Below are 21,803 nucleotides of genomic sequence, written 5' to 3' on the forward strand. Positions count from 1 at the left end.
GCCTATTAGCAAATAATAACAAAACCTAGTTTTGTCTTTTTTATTATCCGTCCAAAAACTTATAGTTGGCAAAATAGCTGGTGGCAATGAATTGTGCAACTGTTTATGGCAACCTGGTTTAGATAACTTCTTAACAGTGAAGAATCGCAGAATTTATATGCTAAACAACCGAAAATGATCAAATCATATAAAAACTCAGCGGATGCACGGAAACAGCATCAGTTCATCACTGTCCAGCATAACAGCAAACCAAAATCAAAATGTTCAAATTTGTAAGTTGGACCACACTCCAATTAAAATCGCAATAATTAATAATCAATAATTTATCTTCCTCAGGTCGTTCTCTGTGCCTTAATTGCCACCGCTGCCGCCGTTCCAAAACAGGGCGCCAGACACCATGGTGTTAGCTCCAAACACTACTCCGGTTCCGTTAGTGCCACCAGCGACGATGCCCATGCCGAAGTAACCCGCTATGCTGCCGATGTCAATGAACATGGCTTCGAATATGCCTTCGATACCACCAATGCCATCCACGCCACTGCCTCCGGCAATGCTAACGGTGAACACAAAGGTGACTTCGCCTGGATCTCTCCCGAAGGTGAACATATCTCCGTTCAATATGTTGCCGATGAAAATGGTTACCAACCCAGCAGCGACTTGTTGCCCACCCCACCACCAGTCCCAGCTGCCATCTTGAAGGCTTTGGAATACATCCGCACTCATCCTCAATATGAAGAAAGCGCCCCTAAGACTTTGGTCAAGCAATCCATCAAGAGTGTTAGCCGTAACGCCGTTAAAGGACGTCGTTTCTAAACGATGAGCAACGCAGAAGAAGATGAACATTGTAAATATTTTTGTTAATGTTTTTATTATAAGAAAAATTGTATGCGACAAGTATTAAATAAAACAGTGAGTTTTTTGTTAAAAAAAAAAATTATATATATATTTTTTTTCATTTAAAAAACAAAATGATGAAAAATTATTTTGAATGGGCGTGGATTTCTTAAGAAATATTTTTTATGATCTACAATAGGCGTGGATTTAAAAAAAATATTTTTTATGACCTACAATATATGACCCGATGTCAAATTTCGTGCAAATCGAAAGATATATAGGGACTTTGGTGCCCCATTTGCCTTAAATCGGACGAAAATATATGTGGGAGCTACATCTAAACCTAAACCGATTTTCTCGAAACTTAACACATGTAATTCTGTACCTTATTCCGTACCCTATGCCAAATTTCGTATAATTCGAAGGAAACTTAGCACACATCATTCTAGGCTTAATTCAGTATATATATTTTTTTTCATTTAAAAAACAAAATGATGAAAAATTATTTTGAATGGGCGTGGATTTCTTAAGAAATATTTTTTATGATCTACAATAGGCGTGGATTTAAAAAAAATATTTTTTATGACCTACAATATATGACCCGATGTCAAATTTCGTGCAAATCGAAAGATATATAGGGACTTTGGTGCCCCATTTGCCTTAAATCGGACGAAAATATATGTGGGAGCTACATCTAAACCTAAACCGATTTTCTCGAAACTTAACACATGTAATTCTGTACCTTATTCCGTACCCTATGCCAAATTTCGTATAATTCGAAGGAAACTTAGCACACATCATTCTAGGCTTAATTCAGTACGCCATGCCAAATTTCGTGCAAATCGAAAGATGTATAGGGACTTTGGTGCCCTATTTGCCTTAAATCTGACGAAAATATGTATGGGATCTATATTTAAATCTGAACCGATTTTCACCAGACTATGAACACATGATTCTGGACTTAGTTCAGTATCCCATGTCAAATTTCGTGCAAATCGAAAGATATATAGGGACTTTGTTGGACCATTTACATAAAATCCGATGAAAATATATATGGGAGCTATATCTAAATCTAAACAGATTTTCACGAAACTTAGCACATATTGTTCTAGACTTAATTTAGTACACTATGTCAAATTTCGTGGAAATCGAAAGAAATATAGGGACTTTGTTTCATCATTTGCTTTAAATCGGACGAAAATATATATGGGAGCTACATCTAAATCTGACCGGATTTTCACGAAACTTGATACACGTCATTGTAGACTCAGCTCAGTATATATGAGAGCTGTATATATATATATCTGAACCGATTTTTACCAAATTCAATTGGGTTAGACCTTGGGCCAAATGAAAAAGCTGCACCAAATTTCATTCAGGAACCATGGGTCTATCTCGATTCCTTTTGCCTGTTACAAACATATGCACAAATACATAATACCCTGTACCACAGTGTGGTGAAGGGTATAAAAATTTATATTTTTTAAAAAAAAATATAAAAATGTTTTATTTAATACTTATCGCCTAACATTTTTTCGTACAACAAAAATAACAAAAACTTTAAAATATTACTCTGCATTGCTCATCGTTTAGAAACGACGTCATTTACCGGTTTTGCGGATAACACTCTTGACGTACGTTTTGACAAAACTTTTGGAGGCATTTTCCTCGGCTGCTTTGCATCTTCGCAGCTTCATAAATATTTTACCTATTAGTAAATAATATTATTATCCGCCCAATAACTTATAGTTGGCAACTTAGCTGGTGGCAATGAATTTTGCAGCTTTTTATGGAAACCTGGTTTAGATAACTTCTTAACAGTGAAGCATCACAGAATTTTTATGCAAAACATGGAAAATTATGAATTCATATAAAAAGTCAGCGGATGCACGGAAGCAGTATCAGTTCATCACTGTCCAGCATAACAGCAAATCAAAATCAAAATGTTCAAATTTGTAAGTTGGACCACACTCTACCCAACCTCCAATTAAAATCGAAATAATTAATAATCAATAATTTATCTTCCTCAGGTCGTCCTCTGTGCCTTAATTGCCACCGCTGCCGCCGTTCAAAAACAGGGCGCCAGACACCATGGTGTTAGCTCCAAACACTACTCCGGTTCCGTTAGTGCCACCAGCGACGATGCCCATGCCGAAGTAACCCGCTATGCTGCCGATGTCAATGAACATGGCTTTGAATATGCCTTCGATACCACCAATGCCATCCACGCCACTGCTTCCGGCAATGCCAATGGTGAACACAAAGGTGACTTCGCCTGGATCTCTCCCGAAGGTGAACATATCTCCGTTCAATATGTTGCCGATGAAAATGGTTACCAACCCAGCAGCGACTTGTTGCCCACCCCACCACCAGTCCCAGCTGCCATCTTGAAGGCTTTGGAATACATCCGCACTCATCCTCAATATGAAGAAAGCGCCCCTAAGACTTTGGTCAAGCAATCCATCAAGAGTGTTAGCCGTAACGCTGTTAAAGGACGCCGTTTCTAAACGATGAGCAACGCAGAAGAAGATGAACATTGTAAATATTTTTGTTAATGTTTTTATTGTAAGAAAAAATTGTTATGCGACAAGTATTAAATAAAAATTTGAGTTTTTTGTTTTAAAAAAATATATATTTTTTTTTTCATTAAAAAACAAAATTATGAAAAAATTATTTTGAATGGCCAACAATAGGCGTAGTTTAAAACCAGTAAGGAAAGTAGTAAAGTCGGACGGGGCCGACTATATGATACCCTTCACCACTATGGGTATATTAAACAGGACTATTTACATGAAATTTGTTGAAAAAAAATATGTGATATTTATCTAAATGTGAATCTACCTAGATCTATCCATAAAGTATGTTAATCGACTTCAAACAAATATAAATAAGTCATCCGTTGGGCTATGTCTGTACTTCTAGAAAACGCAACTACGTAATTCTATGCTCAATTTTGTACGTTGTGCACAATTTGATGTCGATCTGACTAACATGAAGAGTTTGATGCCCAATTTACTTGAAATCGGACAAAAATATATATGGAAGCTGTATCCAAATATTAAGCGATTTCAAACAAACTTGTCACAGGTTAGGTTATACTAATTTCAGAACGTTTTGTTTCTATTGGTTCCTTAGTACGTCAATTACTTAAAATCAATCTATAATAAAAGGGAGCTATATCTAAATCTGGACCGATTTTCACGAAACTTAGCATCATTTTAGGCTCAATTCAGTACGTTATGCCAAATTTCGTGCAAATCGAAAGTTATATAGGGACTTTGGGGCACCATTTACATGATATCGGACGAAACTATATATGGGAGCTATATCTAAATCTGGACCGATTTTCTCCAAACTTGGCAGACATCACTTAATTCAGTACGTTATGCCAAATTTCGTGCAAATCAAGAGTTATATAGGGACTTTGGGGCACCATTTACATGAAATCGTACGAAACTATATATGGGAGCTATATCTAAATCTGGACCGATTTTCTCCAAACTTGGCAGACATCACTTAATTCAGTACGTTATGCCAAATTTCGTGCAAATCGAAAGTTATATAGGGACTTTGGGGCACCATTTACATGAAATCGTACGAAACTATATATGGGAGCTATATCTAAATCTGGACCGATTTTCTCCAAACTTGTTAGACATCATTCTAAGCTCAATTCAGTACGTTATGCCAAATTTCGTGCAAATCGAAAGATATATAGGGACTTTGGGGCACCATTTACATGAAATCGGACGAAACTATATATGGGAGCTATATCTAAATCTGGACCGATTTTCTCCAAACTTGGCAGAGATCACTCTAGACCTAAATGATTAGGCTGTACCAAATTTCGTGCAAATCAAAAGATATATAGGGGCTGTTTACATTAAATCGGTTAAATATATATATGGGAGCTATATCTAAATCTGAACCGATTTTTCCCAATTTCAATAGGGTTCGTCCTTGGGCCGAATAAGTGACCTATGCCAAATTTCATCCAATTCGGATCATAAATGCGACCTGTACTTTGTTTACAATTTAACAGGGACAGACAGACAGACAGACGGACGGACGGACATGCATAAATCGACTTAGAAAGTGATTCTATGCATATTCTCAAAAGGAACCATGTGTCTATCTCGTTTCCTTTTGCCTGTTACAAACATATGCACAAAGACATAATACCCTGTACCACAGTGTGGTGAAGGGTATAAAAAATATATTTTTAGTGGCCAAAAATAGGCGTGGAGTTCTTAAGATATATAGGGACTTTGGTGCCCCATTTGCCTTAAATCGAACGAAAATATATGTGGGAGCTACATCTAAATATGAACCAATTTTCTCGAAACTGAACACACGTCATTCTGGACCTAATTCAGTACCGAAAGCCAAATTTCGTGCACATCGAAAGAAATATAGGGACTTTGGTGTACCATTTACCTAAAATCGGACGAAAATATATATTGGAGCTATATATAAATCCAAACCGATTTTCATGAAATTTAGCACGCATTATTCTAGGCTTAATTCAGTACGTTATGCCAAATTTCGTGAAAATCGATAGATATACAGGGGCTTTGGTGCACTATTTACCTAAAATCGGATGAAAATATATATGGGAGCTATATGTAAATCTGAACCGATTTTCAAGAAACGTAGCACATATTATTCTGGCCGTAATTCAGTACCCTAAGCCAAATTTCGTGCAAATCGAAAGAAATATAGGGACTTTGGTACACCATTTTCATAAAGTCCGACGAAAATATATATGGGAGCTATATCTAAATCTGAACCAATTTCCACCAAACTTATCACACATGATTCTGGGCCTAATTCAGTACCCTATGCCATATTTCGTGCAAATCGAAAGATATGTAGGGAATTTGGAGCACCATTTACATAAAATCCGACGAAAATATATATGGGAGCTACATCTAAATCTAAACCGATTTTCTCGAAACTTAACACACATGATTTTGAATTTAATTCAGTGCCCTATGCCAAATTTCGTGCAAATCGAAGGATATATAGGGACTTTAGTGCACCATTTACATCAAATCGGACGAAACTATATATTGGAGCTATATCTAAATCTGAATCGATTTTCAGAAAACTTAACACACACCATTCCAGACCTAATTCAGTATACTATGACAAATTTCGTGAAAATCTAAGGAAATATAGGGACTTTGTTGCACCATTTACATAAAATCCAATGAAAATATATATAGGGCTCAATAGGGTTCGTCTTTGGGCCACATAAATGAGCTGCACCAAATTTCATCCAAATCGGTTAATATAATTTTTTTCATACAATAATAACAAAAACTTTAAAATATTTTTCTGCATTGCTCATCGTTTAGAAACGACGTCATTTGATGGTTTTGCGGATAACACTCTTGACGTATGTTTCGAAAAAAGTTTCGGGGGCATTTTCCTCGGCTTGCGGATGTATTCCAAAGCCTTCAAGATGGCAGCTGGGATTGACGGTGGGCAAAAAGTCACTGCTGGATGGGTAACCATAATCAACTATAATCTACTTTGTTGTGGTATTCCGCAGCAATGGCCAGGTAGCTTCGCAGCTTCATAAATATTTTGCCTATTAACAAATAATAGCAAAACGTAGTTTTGTTTTTTTTTATTATCCGCCAAATAACTTAGAGTTGGCAACGTAGATGGTGGCAATGAATTTTGCAGCTTTTTATGGTAACCTGGTTAGGCAACTTCTTAACAGTGAAGAATCGCAGAATTTATATGCTAAACATCGAAAATTATGAAATCATATAAAAACTCAGCGGATGCACGGAAACAGCATCAGTTCATCACTGTCCAGCATAACAGCAAATCAAAATCAAAATGTTCAAATTTGTAAGTTGGACCACACTCTACTCAAACTCCAATTAAAATCAGAAAAACTAATAATCAGTAATTTATCTTCCTCAGGTCGTTCTCTGTGCCTTAATTGTCACCGCTGCCGCCGTTCCAAAACAGGGCGCCAGACACCATGGTGTTAGCTCCAAACACTACTCCGCTCCCGGTGGTGCCACCAGTGACGATGCCCATGCCGAAGTAACCCGCTATGCTGCCGATGTCAATGAACATGGCTTCGAATATGCCTTCGATACCACCAATGCCATCCACGCCACTGCCTCCGGCAATGCCAATGGTGAACACAAAGGTGACTTCGCCTGGATCTCTCCCGAAGGTGAACACATCTCCGTTCAATATGTTGCCGATGAAAATGGTTACCAACCCAGCAGCGACTTGTTGCCTACCCCACCACCAGTCCCAGCTGCCATCTTGAAGGCATTGGAATACATCCGCACTCATCCTCAATATGAGGAAAGCGCCCCCAAGACTTTCGTCAAACAATCCGTTAAGAGTGTTAGCCACAAAGCCGTTAAGGGACGTCGTTTCTAAACGATGAGCAGCAGCGCAGAAGAAGAGGAACGTAGTTAATAATGTTTTTATGTTTTTGTTATTTTTGTTGTAAGAATATAATACGTTATGCGACAAGTATTAAATAAAACATTTATTTTTTTTTTTGTTTTAAAAAAAATTATATTTTTTCATTTAAAAAAATAATTTATAAAAAAAATATTGTTCATGCCAAAAAAAGGGGTAGATTTTTTTAAAAAAATATTTTTCATGATTTACAAAAGGCGGGGATTTAAAAAAAATATTTTTCATGATCTACAACAGGCGTGAATGTTTGAAAAATTATTTTTCATAACCTGCAATAGGTTTGGATTTAAAAAAAAAAATATTTTTTAGGATCTACAATAGGCGTGGATTTTTTTAAAAATATTTTCGAGTTATGCAATATGCGTGGATTTTTGACAAGTTATTTTTCATGATCTACAATAGGCGTGGATCTCTTACAAAATATTTTTCATAACCTTCAATGTCAATTCGCTCAGCCCCAGCTGAGGTGTCTTTTTGTATAGAAACAACTTCCTCAGATTATGATGATTTTTTATTAAATAAAATATTTGTTTTTACTCATTCCATACTTCCACTTTATTGTAAATAAGTTATCCCGTCCTCACATCCTGGGAAGGACTCTTTCATTTTGTTTTTTTTTTTTTTGTTTACCGGCCAAGTTGTGACTTGAGTCCATATAAGTTGTTGAAGGTGTTGTGTTCCTCCTTTGGTGGATGAGTACGAATATATTCCAAGGCCTTCAAGATAGCTTCTGGGATTGGTGGTGGTGTGGGCAACAAGGCACTGCTGGGTTGGTAGCCATTTTCATCGGCCACATATTGGACGGCAATGTGTTCACCTTCGGGCGAAATCCAAGAGAAATCGCCCCTGTGGTCACCATGTTCGTCACCAGAGGCGGCAGCATGAATATTATTGGTGGTGTCGTAGGCATATTGGAAGCCATGATCATTAACATCGGAAACGAAATTTTTAATGTCGGCATGAACTTCATCGCCACTGCTGCCGAAGCCGGAGCTGCTGTCGTATAAGGCTTTGAAAGGTAGCGATTTGAATACACTGGCAGGCAAAGCCACGGCACTGGCTATCATGGCACAAACGACGATCTGCAGAGGATATTTGGGTTATTTCATATTTCAGAATTGTCTACGGAAAATATTTTCTTTCTTCCATTTACTTACAAACTTAAACATGCTGCTTATAAAATTCTCTGTTGGAATTCCTTACTCCAATGGATGATTTCGAAAACTGATGCTGTTCCCAGAAACTAGCCAATGTTTTTATATGTTTTTTGAGGTGGTGTTTAGAGGTGTTACCTTATTATTTTGGTGATAAGTTTGTCTAGTTTACGGCATCCTCTCCCAAATGAATTCATTCATGTATTGTTATGATCGTCAGATTTTAGTATTTTGATATTTCTAAAGCAAATATTTCTGGATCAGGATTGTTATTTAAGTACAGTGGGACCAGGCATAAATTCACCTCGGGATACCAAACAGAAATTATAATCAAGAGTTTTAAATATGGTTTTCAATATTTAAAATAACTCACGATGTCTTGTGTTTGGTGTCTATTTCAGCTGGGTTCCACTGTTGAATGCTAAACTATTTTATGATCGAAATTCTCAAAAGAATATTAATTTATTATAACAAATCGCTGAATAGAAATATGTAGTTAAAACATATTGTGAATCAACCTGAGCTGGCATGCCATACATGCGAGATACAGGTTGCCGTGTAGCGGGAGAATATCTTGAGATTTTTTAAACAATTAAAACTTTTTGAAATCTAATAGCCAATTTGAACTTTCATTTAATTCGATTCGATTAAGTTAACATATTGAGTTGAGCAACTTATCATTTATTTCAAATTTATTAAATATAACAACCATAACAAATATTCTCAAATTAAAAGGCAGGACCTAAGCTGGGGCTGAGAGAATTTTTTTATAGAAAAAAAGCTGGGCTGATCGAATTTTTTTCTATAGAAAAAAGACACCTCAGCTGGGGCTGATTGAATTTTTTTCTATAGAAAAAAGACACCTCAGCTGGGGCTGAGCGTATTTTTTCTATAGAAAAAAGACACCTCAGCCTAAAAACTTATAGTTGGCAAAATAGTTGTTGGCAATGAATTTCGCAGCTGTTTATGGTAATCTGGTTTAGGTAACTTCTTGGCAGTGAATCATTGCAGAATTTTTATACTTAACAACCGAAAATATCAAATCATAACAGTAAAAACATTCAATCTAAAATCAAAATGTTCAAATTTGTAAGTTGGACTACACCCTACCCTATTACTAATTAAAACAAATAATTAATAATTAATAATTTATTTGATTTATCTTCTTCAGGTCGTTCTCTGTGCCTTAATTGCCACCGCTGCCGCCGTTCCAGACGGCAGCGGTGCCAGACACCATGGTGTTAGCTCCAAACACTACTCCGGTTCTGTTAGTGCCACCAGCGACGATGCCCATGCCGAAGTAACCCGCTATGCTGCTGATGTGAATGAACATGGCTTCGAATATGCCTTCGATACCACCAATGCCATCCACGCCACTGCCTCCGGCAATGCCAATGGTGAACACAAAGGTGACTTCGCCTGGATCTCTCCCGAAGGTGAACACATCTCCGTTCAATATGTTGCCGATGAAAATGGTTACCAACCCAGCAGCGACTTGTTGCCCACCCCACCACCAGTCCCAGTTGCCATCTTGAAGGCTTTGGAATACATTCGCACTCATCCTCAATATGAGGAAAGCGCCCCTAAGAATTTCGTCAAGCAATCCGTCAAGAGTGTTAGCCGTAACGCCGTTAAAGGACATCGTTTCTAAACGATCAGCAACGCAGAAGAAGATGAACATTGTAAATATTTTTTTTTAATGTTTTTATTGTAAGAAAAAATTGTTATGCGACAAGTATTAAATAAAAAATTAAGTTTTTTGCTTTAAAAAAAATATATATACCTATATTTTTTTCATTTAAAAAACAAAATTATGAAAAATTATTTTGAATAACCAACAATAGGCGTAGTTTTTAAAAAATATATTTTTATTGGCCAACAATGGGCGTGGATTTCTTAAGAAATCTTTTGTTTTTGATCTACAATCTATGACCTACAATATATGACCCTATGTCAAATTTCGTGCAAATCGAAAGATATATATTGGTGCAACATTTACATAAAATCGGACGAAACTACATACGGGAGCTATATCTAAGTCTTAACCGATTTTCTCGAATCTTAACACACGTCATTCTGGACCTCATTCCTTATCCTATGCCAAATTTCGTGCAAATCGAAGGATATATAGGGACTTTGGTGCAACATTTACATAAAATCGGACGAAACTACATACGGGAGCTATATCTAAGTCTTAACCGATTTTCACGAAACTTAGCACACATGATTCTGGGCCTAATTCAGTACCCTATGCCAAATTTCGTGCAAATCGAAGGATATATAGGGACTTTGGTGCAACATTTACATAAAATCGGACGAAACTACATACGGGAGCTATATCTAAGTCTTAACCGATTTTCACGAAACTTAGCACACATGATTCTGGGCCTAATTCAGTACCCTATGCCAAATTTCGTGCAAATCGAAGGATATATCGGGACATTGGTACACACATTAAATCGAACGAAAATATATATGGGAGCTATATCTAAATCTGAACCGATTTTCTCGTCATTCTAGACTCAATTCGGTACGCTATGCAACATTTCGTGCAAGTCGATAAATATGTAGGGACTTTGGTGCACCATTTATATAAAATCCGATTATGAACCGATTTTCACGAAACTTAACACACATTGTTCTAGACATAATTCAGTAGGCTATGACAAATTTCGTGTAAATCGAGGGATATATAGGGACTTTGGTGCACCATTTAGAAAACATATATATTGGAGCTATAGGGTTCTTGGGCCACATAAATGAGTTCCACCAAATTTTATCCAAATCGTTTTATAAATGCGGCACATACTTTGTTTACAATTTAACACCAACAGACGAACGGACGAGCATGTATAAATCGAATGAGATAGTGATATTCTAAAAAGGAACCATGGGTCTATATTGATTACTTTAGTCTGTTACAAACATATGCACAAAAACATAATACCCTGTACCACAGTGTGGTGAAGGGTATAATAATAAATGTTTTCTTTTTAATATTTGTCGCATAACATTTTTTTCGTACAACAAAAATAAGAAAAACTTTAAAATATCACTCTGCGGATAACACTCTTGACGTATGTTTCGTCAAAAGTTTCGGGGGCGTTTTCCTCGGCTCGCGGATGAGTGCGGATGTATTCCAAAGCCTTCAATATGGCAGCTGGGATTGACGGTGGGCAACAAGTCACTGCTGGGTTGGTAACCATAATCAACTATAATCTGCTTTGTTGCGGTATTCCGCAGCAATGGCCAGGCAGCTTCGCAGCTTCATAAATATTTTGCCTATTAACAAATAATAGCAAACCCAATAACTTATAGTTGGCAACGTAGATGGTGGCAATGAATTTTGCAGCTTTTTATGGTAACCTGGTTTAGGCAACTTCTTAACAGTGAAGAATCGCAGAATTTATATGCTAAACATCGAAAATTATGAAATCATATAAAAACCCAGCGGATGCACGGAAACAGTATCAGTTCATCACTGTCCAGCATAACAGCAAACCAAAATCAAAATGTTCAAATTTGTAAGTTGGACTTCACCCTACCATATCACTAATTAAAACAAATAATTAAAAATCAATAATTTATTTAATTTATCTTCTATAGGTCGTTCTCTGTGCCTTAATTGCCACCGCTGCCGCCGTTCAAAAACAGGGCGCCAGACACCATGGTGTTAGCTCCAAACACTACTCCGCTCCCGGTGGTGCCACCAGTGACGATGCCCATGCCGAAGTAACCCGCTATGCTGCTGATGTCAATGAACATGGCTTCGAATATGCCTTCGATACCACCAATGCCATCCACGCCACTGCCTCCGGCAATGCCAATGGTGAACACAAAGGTGACTTCGCCTGGATCTCTCCCGAAGGTGAACATATCTCCGTTCAATATGTTGCCGATGAAAATGGTTACCAACCCAGCAGCGACTTGTTGCCCACCCCACCACCAGTCCCAGCTGCCATCTTGAAGGCTTTGGAATACATCCGCACTCATCCTCAATATGAAGAAAGCGCCCCTAAGACTTTGGTCAAGCAATCCATCAAGAGTGTTAGCCACAAAGCCGTTAAGGGACGTCGTTTCTAAACGATCAACAACGAATTTTTTAATGTTTTTGTTATTTTTGTTGTAAGAAATAAAAAAGAAAAAAAAATATTATGCGACAAGTATTAAATAAAGAATTTATTTTTTTGTTTTAAAACAAATTATATTATTTCATTTAGAAAAAATATTTATGATCGTTAATTGACATGACATTTTTTCAAATATTTGTCATACCCATCTATAGCCTGAGATTTAAAAAAAAAAATATTTTTCTATAGAAAAAAATTCGCTCCGCCCCAGCTGAGGTGTATTTTTTCTGTAGAAAAAAAATTCGCTAAGCCCCAGCTGAGGTGTCTTTTTTCTATAGAAGAAAAATTCCTCAGCCACAGCTGAGGTGTCTTTTTTCTATAGAAAAAAATTCGCTCAGCCCCAGCTGAGGTGTATTTTTTATAGAAAAAAATCCTCAGCCCCAGCTGAGTTCCTGTCTTTTTACTCAACTCAATATGTTAACTAAATCGAATCGAATTAAATGAAAGTTCAAATTGGCTATTAGATTTCAACAAGTTTTAATTGTTTAAAAAAATCTCAAGATATTCTCCCGCTACACGGCAACCTGTATCTCGCAGGTATGGCATGCCAATTCAGGTTGATTCACAATATGTTTTAACTACATATTTCTATTCAGCGATTTGTTATAATAAATTAATATTCTTTTGAGAATTTCGATCATAAAATATGTTAGCATGGAACAGTGGAACCCAGCTGAAGTCGACACCAAACTCAAGACACCGTGAGTTGTTTTAAATGTTAAAACCAATATTTAAAGCTCTTGATTATAATTTCTGTTTGGTATCCCGAGGTGCATTTATGCCTGGTCCCACTGTACATTAATAACAATCCTGATCCAAAAATATTTGCTTTAGAAATGTCAAAATACTAAAATCTGGCGATCATAACAATGCATGAATGAATTCATTTGGGAGAGGATGCCGTAAACTAGACAAACTTATCACCAAAATAAAAAGGTAACACCTCTAAACACCGCCTCAAAAAACATATAAAAACATTGGCTAGTTTCTGGGAACAGCATCAGTTTTCGAAATCATCCATTGGAGTAAGGAATTCCAACAGAGAATTTTATAAGCAGCATGTTTAAGTTTGTAAGTAAACGGAAGGAAGAAAATATTTTCCATAGACAATTCTGAAATATGAAATAAACCAAATATCCTCTGCAGATCGTCGTTTGTGCCATGATAGCCAGTGCCGTGGCTTTGCCTCCCTTAGTAGGAATAACCCTAAAATCTCTAGACTACTCGGGCAGCATTGGCAGCCACCATGTCAGCGGCGATGAAGTTCATGCCGACATTAAAAATTTCGTTTCCGATGTTAATGATCATGGCTTCCAATATGCCTACGACACCACCAATAATATTCATGCTGCCGCCACTGGTGACGAACATGGTGACCACAGGGGTGATTTCTCTTGGATTTCGCCCGAAGGTGAACACATTGCCGTCCAATATGTGGCCGATGAAAATGGCTACCAACCCAGCAGTGCCTGGTTGCCTACACCACCACCAATCCCAGAAGCTATCTTGAAGGCCTTGGAATATATTCGTACTCATCCACCAAAGGAGGAACACAACACCTTTAACAACTTCCATGGGCTCAAGTCACAACTTGGACGGTAAACCAAAAAAGAAAAAAAATAATGTACGAGTCCTTTCCAGATGTGTGGACAGGATAACTTATTTACAATAAAGTGGAAGTATGGAATGAGCAAAAACAAATATTTTATTTAATAAAAAATCATAATAATCTGAGGACGTTGTTTCTATACAAAAAGACACCTCAGCTGGGGCTGAGCAAATTGACATAGAAGGCTATGAAAAATATTTTGTAAAAGATCCACACCTATTGTAGATCATGAAAAATAACTTGTCAAAAATCTACGCATATTACATAACTCGAAAATATTTTTAAACAAATCCACGCCTATTGTAGATTATGAAAAATAAGTTTTCAAACATTCACGCCTGTTGTAGATCATGAAAAATATTTTTTTTTTAAATCCCCGCCTTTTGTAGATCATGAAAAATAATTTTTTAAAAAAATCTACCCCTTTTTTTGGCATGAAAAATATTTTTTTATAAATTATTTTTTTAAATGAAAAAAATATAATTTTTTTAAAACAAAAAAACTTAAATGTTTTATTTAATACTTGTCGCATAACACATTATCTTCCTACAACAAAAATAACAAAAACATAAAAACATTATTAACTACGTTCCTCTTCTTCTGCGCTGCTGCTCATCGTTTAGAAACGACGTCCCTTAACGGCTTTGTGGCTAACACTCTTGACGGATTGTTTGACGAAAGTCTTGGGGGCGCTTTCCTCATATTGAGGATGAGTGCGAATGTATTCCAAAGCCTTCAAGATGGCAGCTGGGACTGGTGGTGGGGTGGGCAACAAGTCGCTGCTGGGTTGGTAACCATTTTCATCGGCAACATATTGAACGGAGATGTGTTCACCTTCGGGAGAGATCCAGGCGAAGTCACCTTTGTGTTCACCGTTAGCATTGCCGGAGGCAGTGGCGTGGATGGCATTGGTGGTATCGAAGGCATATTCAAAACCATGTTCATTGACATCAGCAGCATAGCGGGTTACTTCGGCATGGGCATCGTCACTGGTGGCACCAACGGAAGCGGAGTAGTGTTTGGAGCTAACACCATGGTGTCTGGCGCCCTGTTTTTGAACGGCGGCAGCGGTGGCAATTAAGGCACAGAGAACGACCTGAAGAAGATATATGAAATAAATTATTGATTATTAATTATTTTAATTTTTTTAATTAGTGATAGGGTAGGGTGTTGCCGAACTCACAAATTTGAACATTTTGAGTTTTGTTTGAATGTTTTTACTGTTATGCTCGACAGTGATAAACTGATGCTGTTTCTAAGCATTCACCGAGTTTTTATATGATTTGATATTTTCGGTTGTTTAGCATAAAATTTCTGCAATGATTCACTGCCAAGAAGTTACCAAAACCAGATTACCACAAACAGCTGCGAAATTCATTGCCAACAACTATGTTTGCGAACTATAAGTTTTTAGGCTGAGGTGCATTTTTCTTTATGAAAATTCGCTCAACCCCGTTCTTGTTGTTTTTATACCCTACACAACTATGTTGTCAGGGTATTATAGTTTTGTGCGGCCCCAAGAGTTTGTAACGCCGCGAAATATTGGTCCTAGACCCACCTTTAAGTATACCGGTCATATCTCGACTAGCTGAGTCGATCTAGACATGTGTGTCCGTCCGTCTGTCCGTCTGTCCATTATAATTTTAAACACGATACAGGCCACATTTATGGACCAATATTCACGAAATTTTGCATGTAGGGAGGGTTCGGTCCAATGAAGACCCCTATTGTTTTTGGAAAAGATCGGTTAATATTTAGGGGATGAAATGGACCAAAAACTTTATTTTTGTCTGATTTTCTGGTCGCTCCAGAGGCCGTAATTATGGCGCAAACACCGCGAATTTTTGCATGGAGAAGGGGATCGGGCCAAGGAATAAGCATGCCAGTTTTGATAAAGATCGGCCAATATTTGGAGGCTCTAATGGTCCCTCACTTTTATGTGAAAAATTATAAAATTAGTATTTTATAGCGTATATATATACTCCCGAAGGACATAGACCCGAGAAGTTGATGGTATATCCAAGAGGAATGGTTGACCTTTAAATTGATACCAATTATATTTTCGTATGTACTCGGATGTGGGAATTACACTTAAATATTTACAGGTGCTTACGTATTCAGACATTAATTAGTAAACCAAAACCACACTAGAGGGCGGAAATATAGCGCTGATCGCTTTGAAAATTTCCATGAGATTTCAATTATGGTCAAGAACAACGTCTATAATTTTCGGTGATGATCAGATAATAATTTTGGGATGAAGTGGACCAAAAACATAACTTTTTGTGTTTTTTTTCTGAGTCGATGTATAGGCCACAGTTGGGGGTCCAACATCACAACATTACCCTCGGTAAAGAGAATATGGACAAGTACAGCCCTCGTCTACTGAATATTAGTAATATTTGTTGACCTTTAGTCGGGTTTCAAGAGGGTGCAAATAACGCAAAGTTAGATTTTCGTGGAAGTTGTGTAGGGTATTATATGGTCGGCCCAGTCCGACTATACTGCTCCGCTTACTGGTTTTTATTATACCCTTCACTACACTGTGGTACAGGGTATTATGTCTTTGTGCATATGTTTGTAACAGGCAAAAGGAATCGAGATAGACCCATGGTTCCTTTTGAGAGTTTGCATAGAATCACTTTCTGAGTCGATTTATGCATGTCCGTCCGTCTGTTGATGTTAAATTGTAAACAAAGTACAGGTCGCATTTATGATCCCATTTGGATGAAATTTGGCACAGCTCACTTATTTGGCCCAAGGACGAACCCTATTGAAATTGGGAAAAATCGGTTCAGATTTAGATATAGCTCCCATATATATTTTCGTCCGATTTAAGGTAAATGGTGTACCAAAGTCCCTATATATCTTTCGATTTGCACGAAATTTGGTATAGCCTACTGAATTAGGTATAAAATGATGTATGCTAAGTTTCGTGAAAATCGGTTCAGATTTAGATATAGCTCCCATATATAGTATCGCCCGATTTTATGTAAATGGTGTACCTAAGTCCCTATATATCTCTCGATTTGCACGAAATTTGGTATAGCCTACTGAATTAGGTCTAAAATGATGTATGCTAAGTTTCGTGAAAATCGGTTCAGATTTAGATAAAGCTCCCATAAATAGTTTCGGCCGATTTTAGGTAAATGGTGCACCAAAGTCCCTGAAAATGATTTGATTTGCGCGAATTGTGGCATAGCGTATTGAATTAAGTCTAGAATGACTTGTGCTAAGTTTCGTGAAAATCGGTTCAGATTTAGATATAGCTCCCATATATAGTATCGCCCGATTTTATGTAAATGGTGTACCTAAGTCCCTATATATCTTTCGATTTGCACGAAATTTGGTATAGCCCACTGAATTATGTCTAGAATGATGTATGCTAAGTTTCGTGAAAATCGGTTCAGATTTAGATATAGCTCCCATATATAGTTGCGGCCGATTTTAGGTAAATGGTGCACCAAAGTCCCTGAAAATGATTTGATTTGCACGAATTTTGGCATAGCGTATTGAATTAGGTTTATAATGACTTGTCAAGTTTCGTGAAAATCGGTTCAGATTTATATATAGCTGCCATATATAGTATCGCCCGATTTTTGGTAAATGGTGTACCAAAGTCTCTATATATCTTTCGATTTGCACGAAATTTGGTATATCCCACTGAATTAGGTCTAGAATGATGTGTGCTAAGTTTCGTGAAATTCGGTTCAGATTTAGATATAGTTTCGCCCGATTTTAGGTAAATGGTGTACCAAAGTCCCTGCAAATCTTTTGATTGGCAAGCATTTTTGGCATATCGTACTAAATTAAGTCTAGAATGATGTGATGGTTTTAAGTAAATTGTGCACTAAAGATGCATAGCTAGGCCGATTGACACAACGTACTGAAATTTTTGCTTGAAATCGGATCAGATATAGATATAACTTAGCTTCCTTATAGATTTTTCTATAGAAAAAATTCCTCAGCCCCAGCTGAGGTGTATTTTTCTATAGAAAAACAAAATCGCTCAGCCCCAGCTGAGGTGTCTTTTTCTACAGAAAAAAAAAATTCTACAGAAAAAAAAATTCGCTCAGCCCCAGCTGAGGTGTCTTTTTCTATAGAAAAAAATTCGCTCAGCCCCAGCTGAGGTGTCTTTTTCTATAGAAAAAAATTCGCTCAGCCCCAGCTGAGGTGTCTTTTTCTATAGAAAAAAATTCGCTCAGCCCCAGCTGAGGTGTCTTTTTTCTATAGAAAAAAATTCGCTCAGCCCCAGCTGAGGTGTCTTTTTTCTATAGAAAAAAATTCGCTCAGCCCCAGCTGAGGTGTCTTTTTTCTATAGAAAAAAAATTCGCTCAGCCCCAGCTTTTTTTCTATAAAAAAATTCTCTCAGCCCCAGCTGAGGTGTCTTTTTTCTATTTGTTGTTATATTTAATAAATTTGAAATAAATGATATGTTGCTCAACTCAATATGTTAACTAAATCGAATCGAATTAAATGAAAGTTCAAATTGGCTATTAGATTTCAACAAGTTTTAATTGTTTAAAAAATCTCAAGATATTCTCCCGCTACATGCCAACCAGCATCTCGCACGTATGGCATGCCAATTCAGGTTGATTCACAATATGTTTTAACTACATATTTCTATTTAGCGATTTCTTATAATAAATTAATATTCTTTTGAGAATTTCGATCATAAAATAGGTTAGCATGGAACAGTGGAACCCAGCTGAAATAGACACCAAACACAAGACACCGTGAGTTATTTTAAATATTAAAAACAATATTTAAAGCTCTTGATTATAATTTGTGTTTGGTATCCCGAGGTGCAAATACACCAGGCATAGGTCCCACTGTACATAAATAAGAATCGTGATCCAAAAATATTTGCTTTAGAAATGTCAAAATACTACAATGTTTATCTGTATTTGGTAATCTGGCGATCATAACAATACATGAATGAATTCATTTGGGAGAGGATGTCATAAACTAGACAAACTTATCTCCAAAATAAAAAGGTAACACCTCTAAACACCGCCTCAAAAAACATATAAAAACATTGGCTAGTTTCTGGGAACAGCATCAGTTTTCGAAATCATCCATTGGAGTAAGGAATTCCAACAGAGAATTTTATAAGCAACATGTTTAAGTTTGTAAGTAAACGGAAGGAAGAAAATATTTTCCATAGACAATTCTGAAATATGAAATAACCCAAATATCCTCTGCAGATCGTCGTTTGTGCCATGATAGCCAGTGCCGTGGCTTTGCCTCCAAACTCTATAAAATCTCTGATATACTCGGGCGGCAGCGGCATCCACCATGTCAGCGGCAGCCACCATGCCAGCGGCGATGAAGTTCATGCCGACATTAAAAATTTCGTTTCCGATGTTAATGATCATGGCTTCCAATATGCCTACGACACCACCAATAATATTCATGCTGCCGCCTCTGGTGACGAACATGGTGACCACAGGGGTGATTTCTCTTGGATTTCGCCCGAAGGTGAACACATTGCCGTCCAATATGTGGCCGATGAAAATGGCTACCAACCCAGCAGTGCCTTGTTGCCCACACCACCACCAATCCCAGAAGCTATCTTGAAGGCCTTGGAATATATTCGTACTCATCCACCAAAGGAGGAACACAACACCGCTGCCTCTTATCGTAGCAACTCCCTCAGCAGCAGTCATCTCAAGTCACTTTTTGGACGGTAAACCAAAAACGAAAAAAAATGTAAGAGTCCTTTCCGGAATGTGAGGAAAGGATAACATATTTACAATAAAGTGGAAGTATGGAATGAGCAAAAGCAAATATTTTATTTAAAGAAAAATCATAATAATCTGAGCGAATTTTTTTTTATATAGAAAGGGGACATATCAGCTGGGGCTGAGCGAATTTATTTCTATAGAAAAAGGGACACCTCAGCTGGGGCTGAGCGATTTTTTTTTTCTATAGAAAAGGGACACTTCAGCTGGGGCTGGGCGAATTTTTTTTTTTTTTTGGGGCTTTTTTTTTCTATAGATTTTTTTTTTCTGTAGAAAAAAAGACACCTCAGCTGGGGCTGAGCGAATTTTTTTTCTATAGAAAAAAGACACCTCAGCTGGGGCTGAACGATTTTTTTTCTATAGAAAAAAGACACCTCAGCTGGGGCTGAGCGAATTTTTTTCTATATAAAAAAGACACCTCAGCTGGGGCTGAGCGATTTTTTGTTCTATAGAAAAAAGACACCTCAACTGGGGCTGAGCGAATTTTTTTTCTATAGAAAAAGACATTGAAGGTTATGGAAATTTTTTTTTAAAAAATCCACGTCTCTTGTTTGAGCTGTGGTTTTTGTTTTGTATTTTTTTTAACAGTACCCCTCCTAAAATTAGTTTAATTTAGGAAATATTTTATCTCATGATTTTTTAGATATTTCTTTCCGCTTTCATTAAGATTTTCACACATGAATGCCTACAGAAATTTCGTGTGCAATTAATTAAAATTTTATTTCAAAAGAATCTCTAGGCAATAGTTATGTTTATTAGGTGAAGCCGACGTTCGGGCTTAGGCCAAAAAAAACCAGTAAGGAAAGTAGTAAAGTCGGACGGGGCCGACTATATGATACCCTTCACCACTATGGGTATATTAAACAGGACTATTAACATGAAATTGGATGAAATAATATATGTGATATTTATCTTAATGTGAATCTACCTAGATATATCGACAAAGTATGTAAATCGACTTCAAACAAATATAAATAGGTCATACGTTGGGCTATGTCTGTACTTCTTGAAAACGCAACTACGTAATTCTATGCTCAATTTTGTACGTTGTGCAAAATTTGATGTGAATCTGACTAACATGAGGAGTTTGATGCGAAAATATATATGGAAGCTCCATCCAAATATTAAGCGATTTCAAGCAAACTTGTCATAGGTTAGGTTATACTAATTTCAGAACGTTTTGCTCCTATTGGTGTCTTGGTGCGTCAATTACTTAAAATATGTGAGCTCTATATGTGCGAGCTATACAGAAATCTGGACCGATTTTCTCGAAACTTGGCAGACATCACTCTAGGCCCAATTCAGTACGTTATGCCAAATTTGGTGCAAATGAAAATATATATAGGGACTTTGGGGCACCATTACATGAAATCGGACGAAACTATATATGGGAGCTATATCTAAATCTGAACCGATTTTCGAGAAACTTAACACACATCATTCTAGACCTAATTCAGTACGCTGTGCAAAATTTCGTTCAAATCGAAAGATATATAGGGACTTCGGTGCACCATTTACATTAAATCGGACGAAACTATATGTGGGAGCTATATCTAAATTTCGTCCGATTTTCTTGAAACTCAGCACACATCATTCTAGGCCTCATTCATTACGCTGTACCGAATTTCGTGCAAATCGAATCATATATAGGGACTTTGGTGCACCATTTACATAAAACTATATATGGGAGCTATATCTTAATCTGGACCGATTTTCACGAAACTTTGCAGACGTCATTCAAGGCTTAATTCCGTACGTTATGCCAAATTTCGTGCAAATCGAAAGATATATAGGGACTTTGGGGCACCATTTACATGAAATCGGACGAAATTATATATGGGAGCTATATTTGGACCGATTTTCTCGAAAC

At 37.1% G+C, this 21,803-nt stretch overlaps 9 protein-coding genes across 9 annotated transcripts; 7 read left to right on the forward strand and 2 right to left on the reverse strand.

Annotated features, from left to right (window-relative positions):
- The first annotated feature begins 260 nt into the window (after positions 1 to 260).
- On the forward strand, positions 261 to 813 carry LOC133331742 (larval cuticle protein 4-like). The gene is made up of 2 exons (XM_061540119.1): positions 261 to 272; positions 337 to 813. The coding sequence occupies exons 1-2, from the start codon at positions 261 to 263 to the stop codon at positions 811 to 813; spliced, it is 489 nt and encodes a 162-aa protein (XP_061396103.1).
- A 1,964-nt stretch (positions 814 to 2,777) lies between these two features.
- Positions 2,778 to 3,341, forward strand: LOC133331743 (larval cuticle protein 4-like). The gene is made up of 2 exons (XM_061540120.1): positions 2,778 to 2,789; positions 2,865 to 3,341. The coding sequence occupies exons 1-2, from the start codon at positions 2,778 to 2,780 to the stop codon at positions 3,339 to 3,341; spliced, it is 489 nt and encodes a 162-aa protein (XP_061396104.1).
- Positions 3,342 to 6,687: 3,346 nt separating this feature from the next.
- On the forward strand, positions 6,688 to 7,251 carry LOC133331744 (larval cuticle protein 4-like). The gene is made up of 2 exons (XM_061540121.1): positions 6,688 to 6,699; positions 6,775 to 7,251. Exons 1-2 carry the CDS (start codon positions 6,688 to 6,690, stop codon positions 7,249 to 7,251), a joined length of 489 nt encoding a protein of 162 aa, XP_061396105.1.
- A 671-nt stretch (positions 7,252 to 7,922) lies between these two features.
- LOC133331745 (larval cuticle protein 2-like) lies at positions 7,923 to 8,465 on the reverse strand. Its single transcript, XM_061540122.1, has 2 exons — positions 8,454 to 8,465; positions 7,923 to 8,378 (listed from the first exon to the last, which is right to left on the reverse strand). Exons 1-2 carry the CDS (start codon positions 8,463 to 8,465, stop codon positions 7,923 to 7,925), a joined length of 468 nt encoding a protein of 155 aa, XP_061396106.1.
- Positions 8,466 to 9,527: 1,062 nt separating this feature from the next.
- On the forward strand, positions 9,528 to 10,101 carry LOC133331746 (larval cuticle protein 2-like). Its single transcript, XM_061540123.1, has 2 exons — positions 9,528 to 9,539; positions 9,622 to 10,101. The coding sequence occupies exons 1-2, from the start codon at positions 9,528 to 9,530 to the stop codon at positions 10,099 to 10,101; spliced, it is 492 nt and encodes a 163-aa protein (XP_061396107.1).
- A 1,861-nt stretch (positions 10,102 to 11,962) lies between these two features.
- LOC133331747 (larval cuticle protein 4-like) lies at positions 11,963 to 12,533 on the forward strand. Its single transcript, XM_061540124.1, has 2 exons — positions 11,963 to 11,974; positions 12,057 to 12,533. Exons 1-2 carry the CDS (start codon positions 11,963 to 11,965, stop codon positions 12,531 to 12,533), a joined length of 489 nt encoding a protein of 162 aa, XP_061396108.1.
- A 1,106-nt stretch (positions 12,534 to 13,639) lies between these two features.
- LOC133331748 (larval cuticle protein 2-like) lies at positions 13,640 to 14,182 on the forward strand. Its single transcript, XM_061540125.1, has 2 exons — positions 13,640 to 13,651; positions 13,727 to 14,182. The coding sequence occupies exons 1-2, from the start codon at positions 13,640 to 13,642 to the stop codon at positions 14,180 to 14,182; spliced, it is 468 nt and encodes a 155-aa protein (XP_061396109.1).
- Positions 14,183 to 14,808: 626 nt separating this feature from the next.
- Positions 14,809 to 15,384, reverse strand: LOC133331749 (larval cuticle protein 4-like). The gene is made up of 2 exons (XM_061540126.1): positions 15,373 to 15,384; positions 14,809 to 15,285 (listed from the first exon to the last, which is right to left on the reverse strand). Exons 1-2 carry the CDS (start codon positions 15,382 to 15,384, stop codon positions 14,809 to 14,811), a joined length of 489 nt encoding a protein of 162 aa, XP_061396110.1.
- A 3,925-nt stretch (positions 15,385 to 19,309) lies between these two features.
- Positions 19,310 to 19,882, forward strand: LOC133331750 (larval cuticle protein 2-like). Its single transcript, XM_061540127.1, has 2 exons — positions 19,310 to 19,321; positions 19,397 to 19,882. The coding sequence occupies exons 1-2, from the start codon at positions 19,310 to 19,312 to the stop codon at positions 19,880 to 19,882; spliced, it is 498 nt and encodes a 165-aa protein (XP_061396111.1).
- The last annotated feature ends 1,921 nt before the right edge of the window (positions 19,883 to 21,803 follow it).

The sequence above is a fragment of the Musca vetustissima genome, unplaced genomic scaffold (assembly GCF_032173495.1).
Source record: "Musca vetustissima isolate MV318-11 ecotype Yass unplaced genomic scaffold, APGP_CSIRO_Mvet_v1 utg139852, whole genome shotgun sequence".
Taxonomy (NCBI): Eukaryota; Metazoa; Arthropoda; class Insecta; order Diptera; family Muscidae; genus Musca; species Musca vetustissima.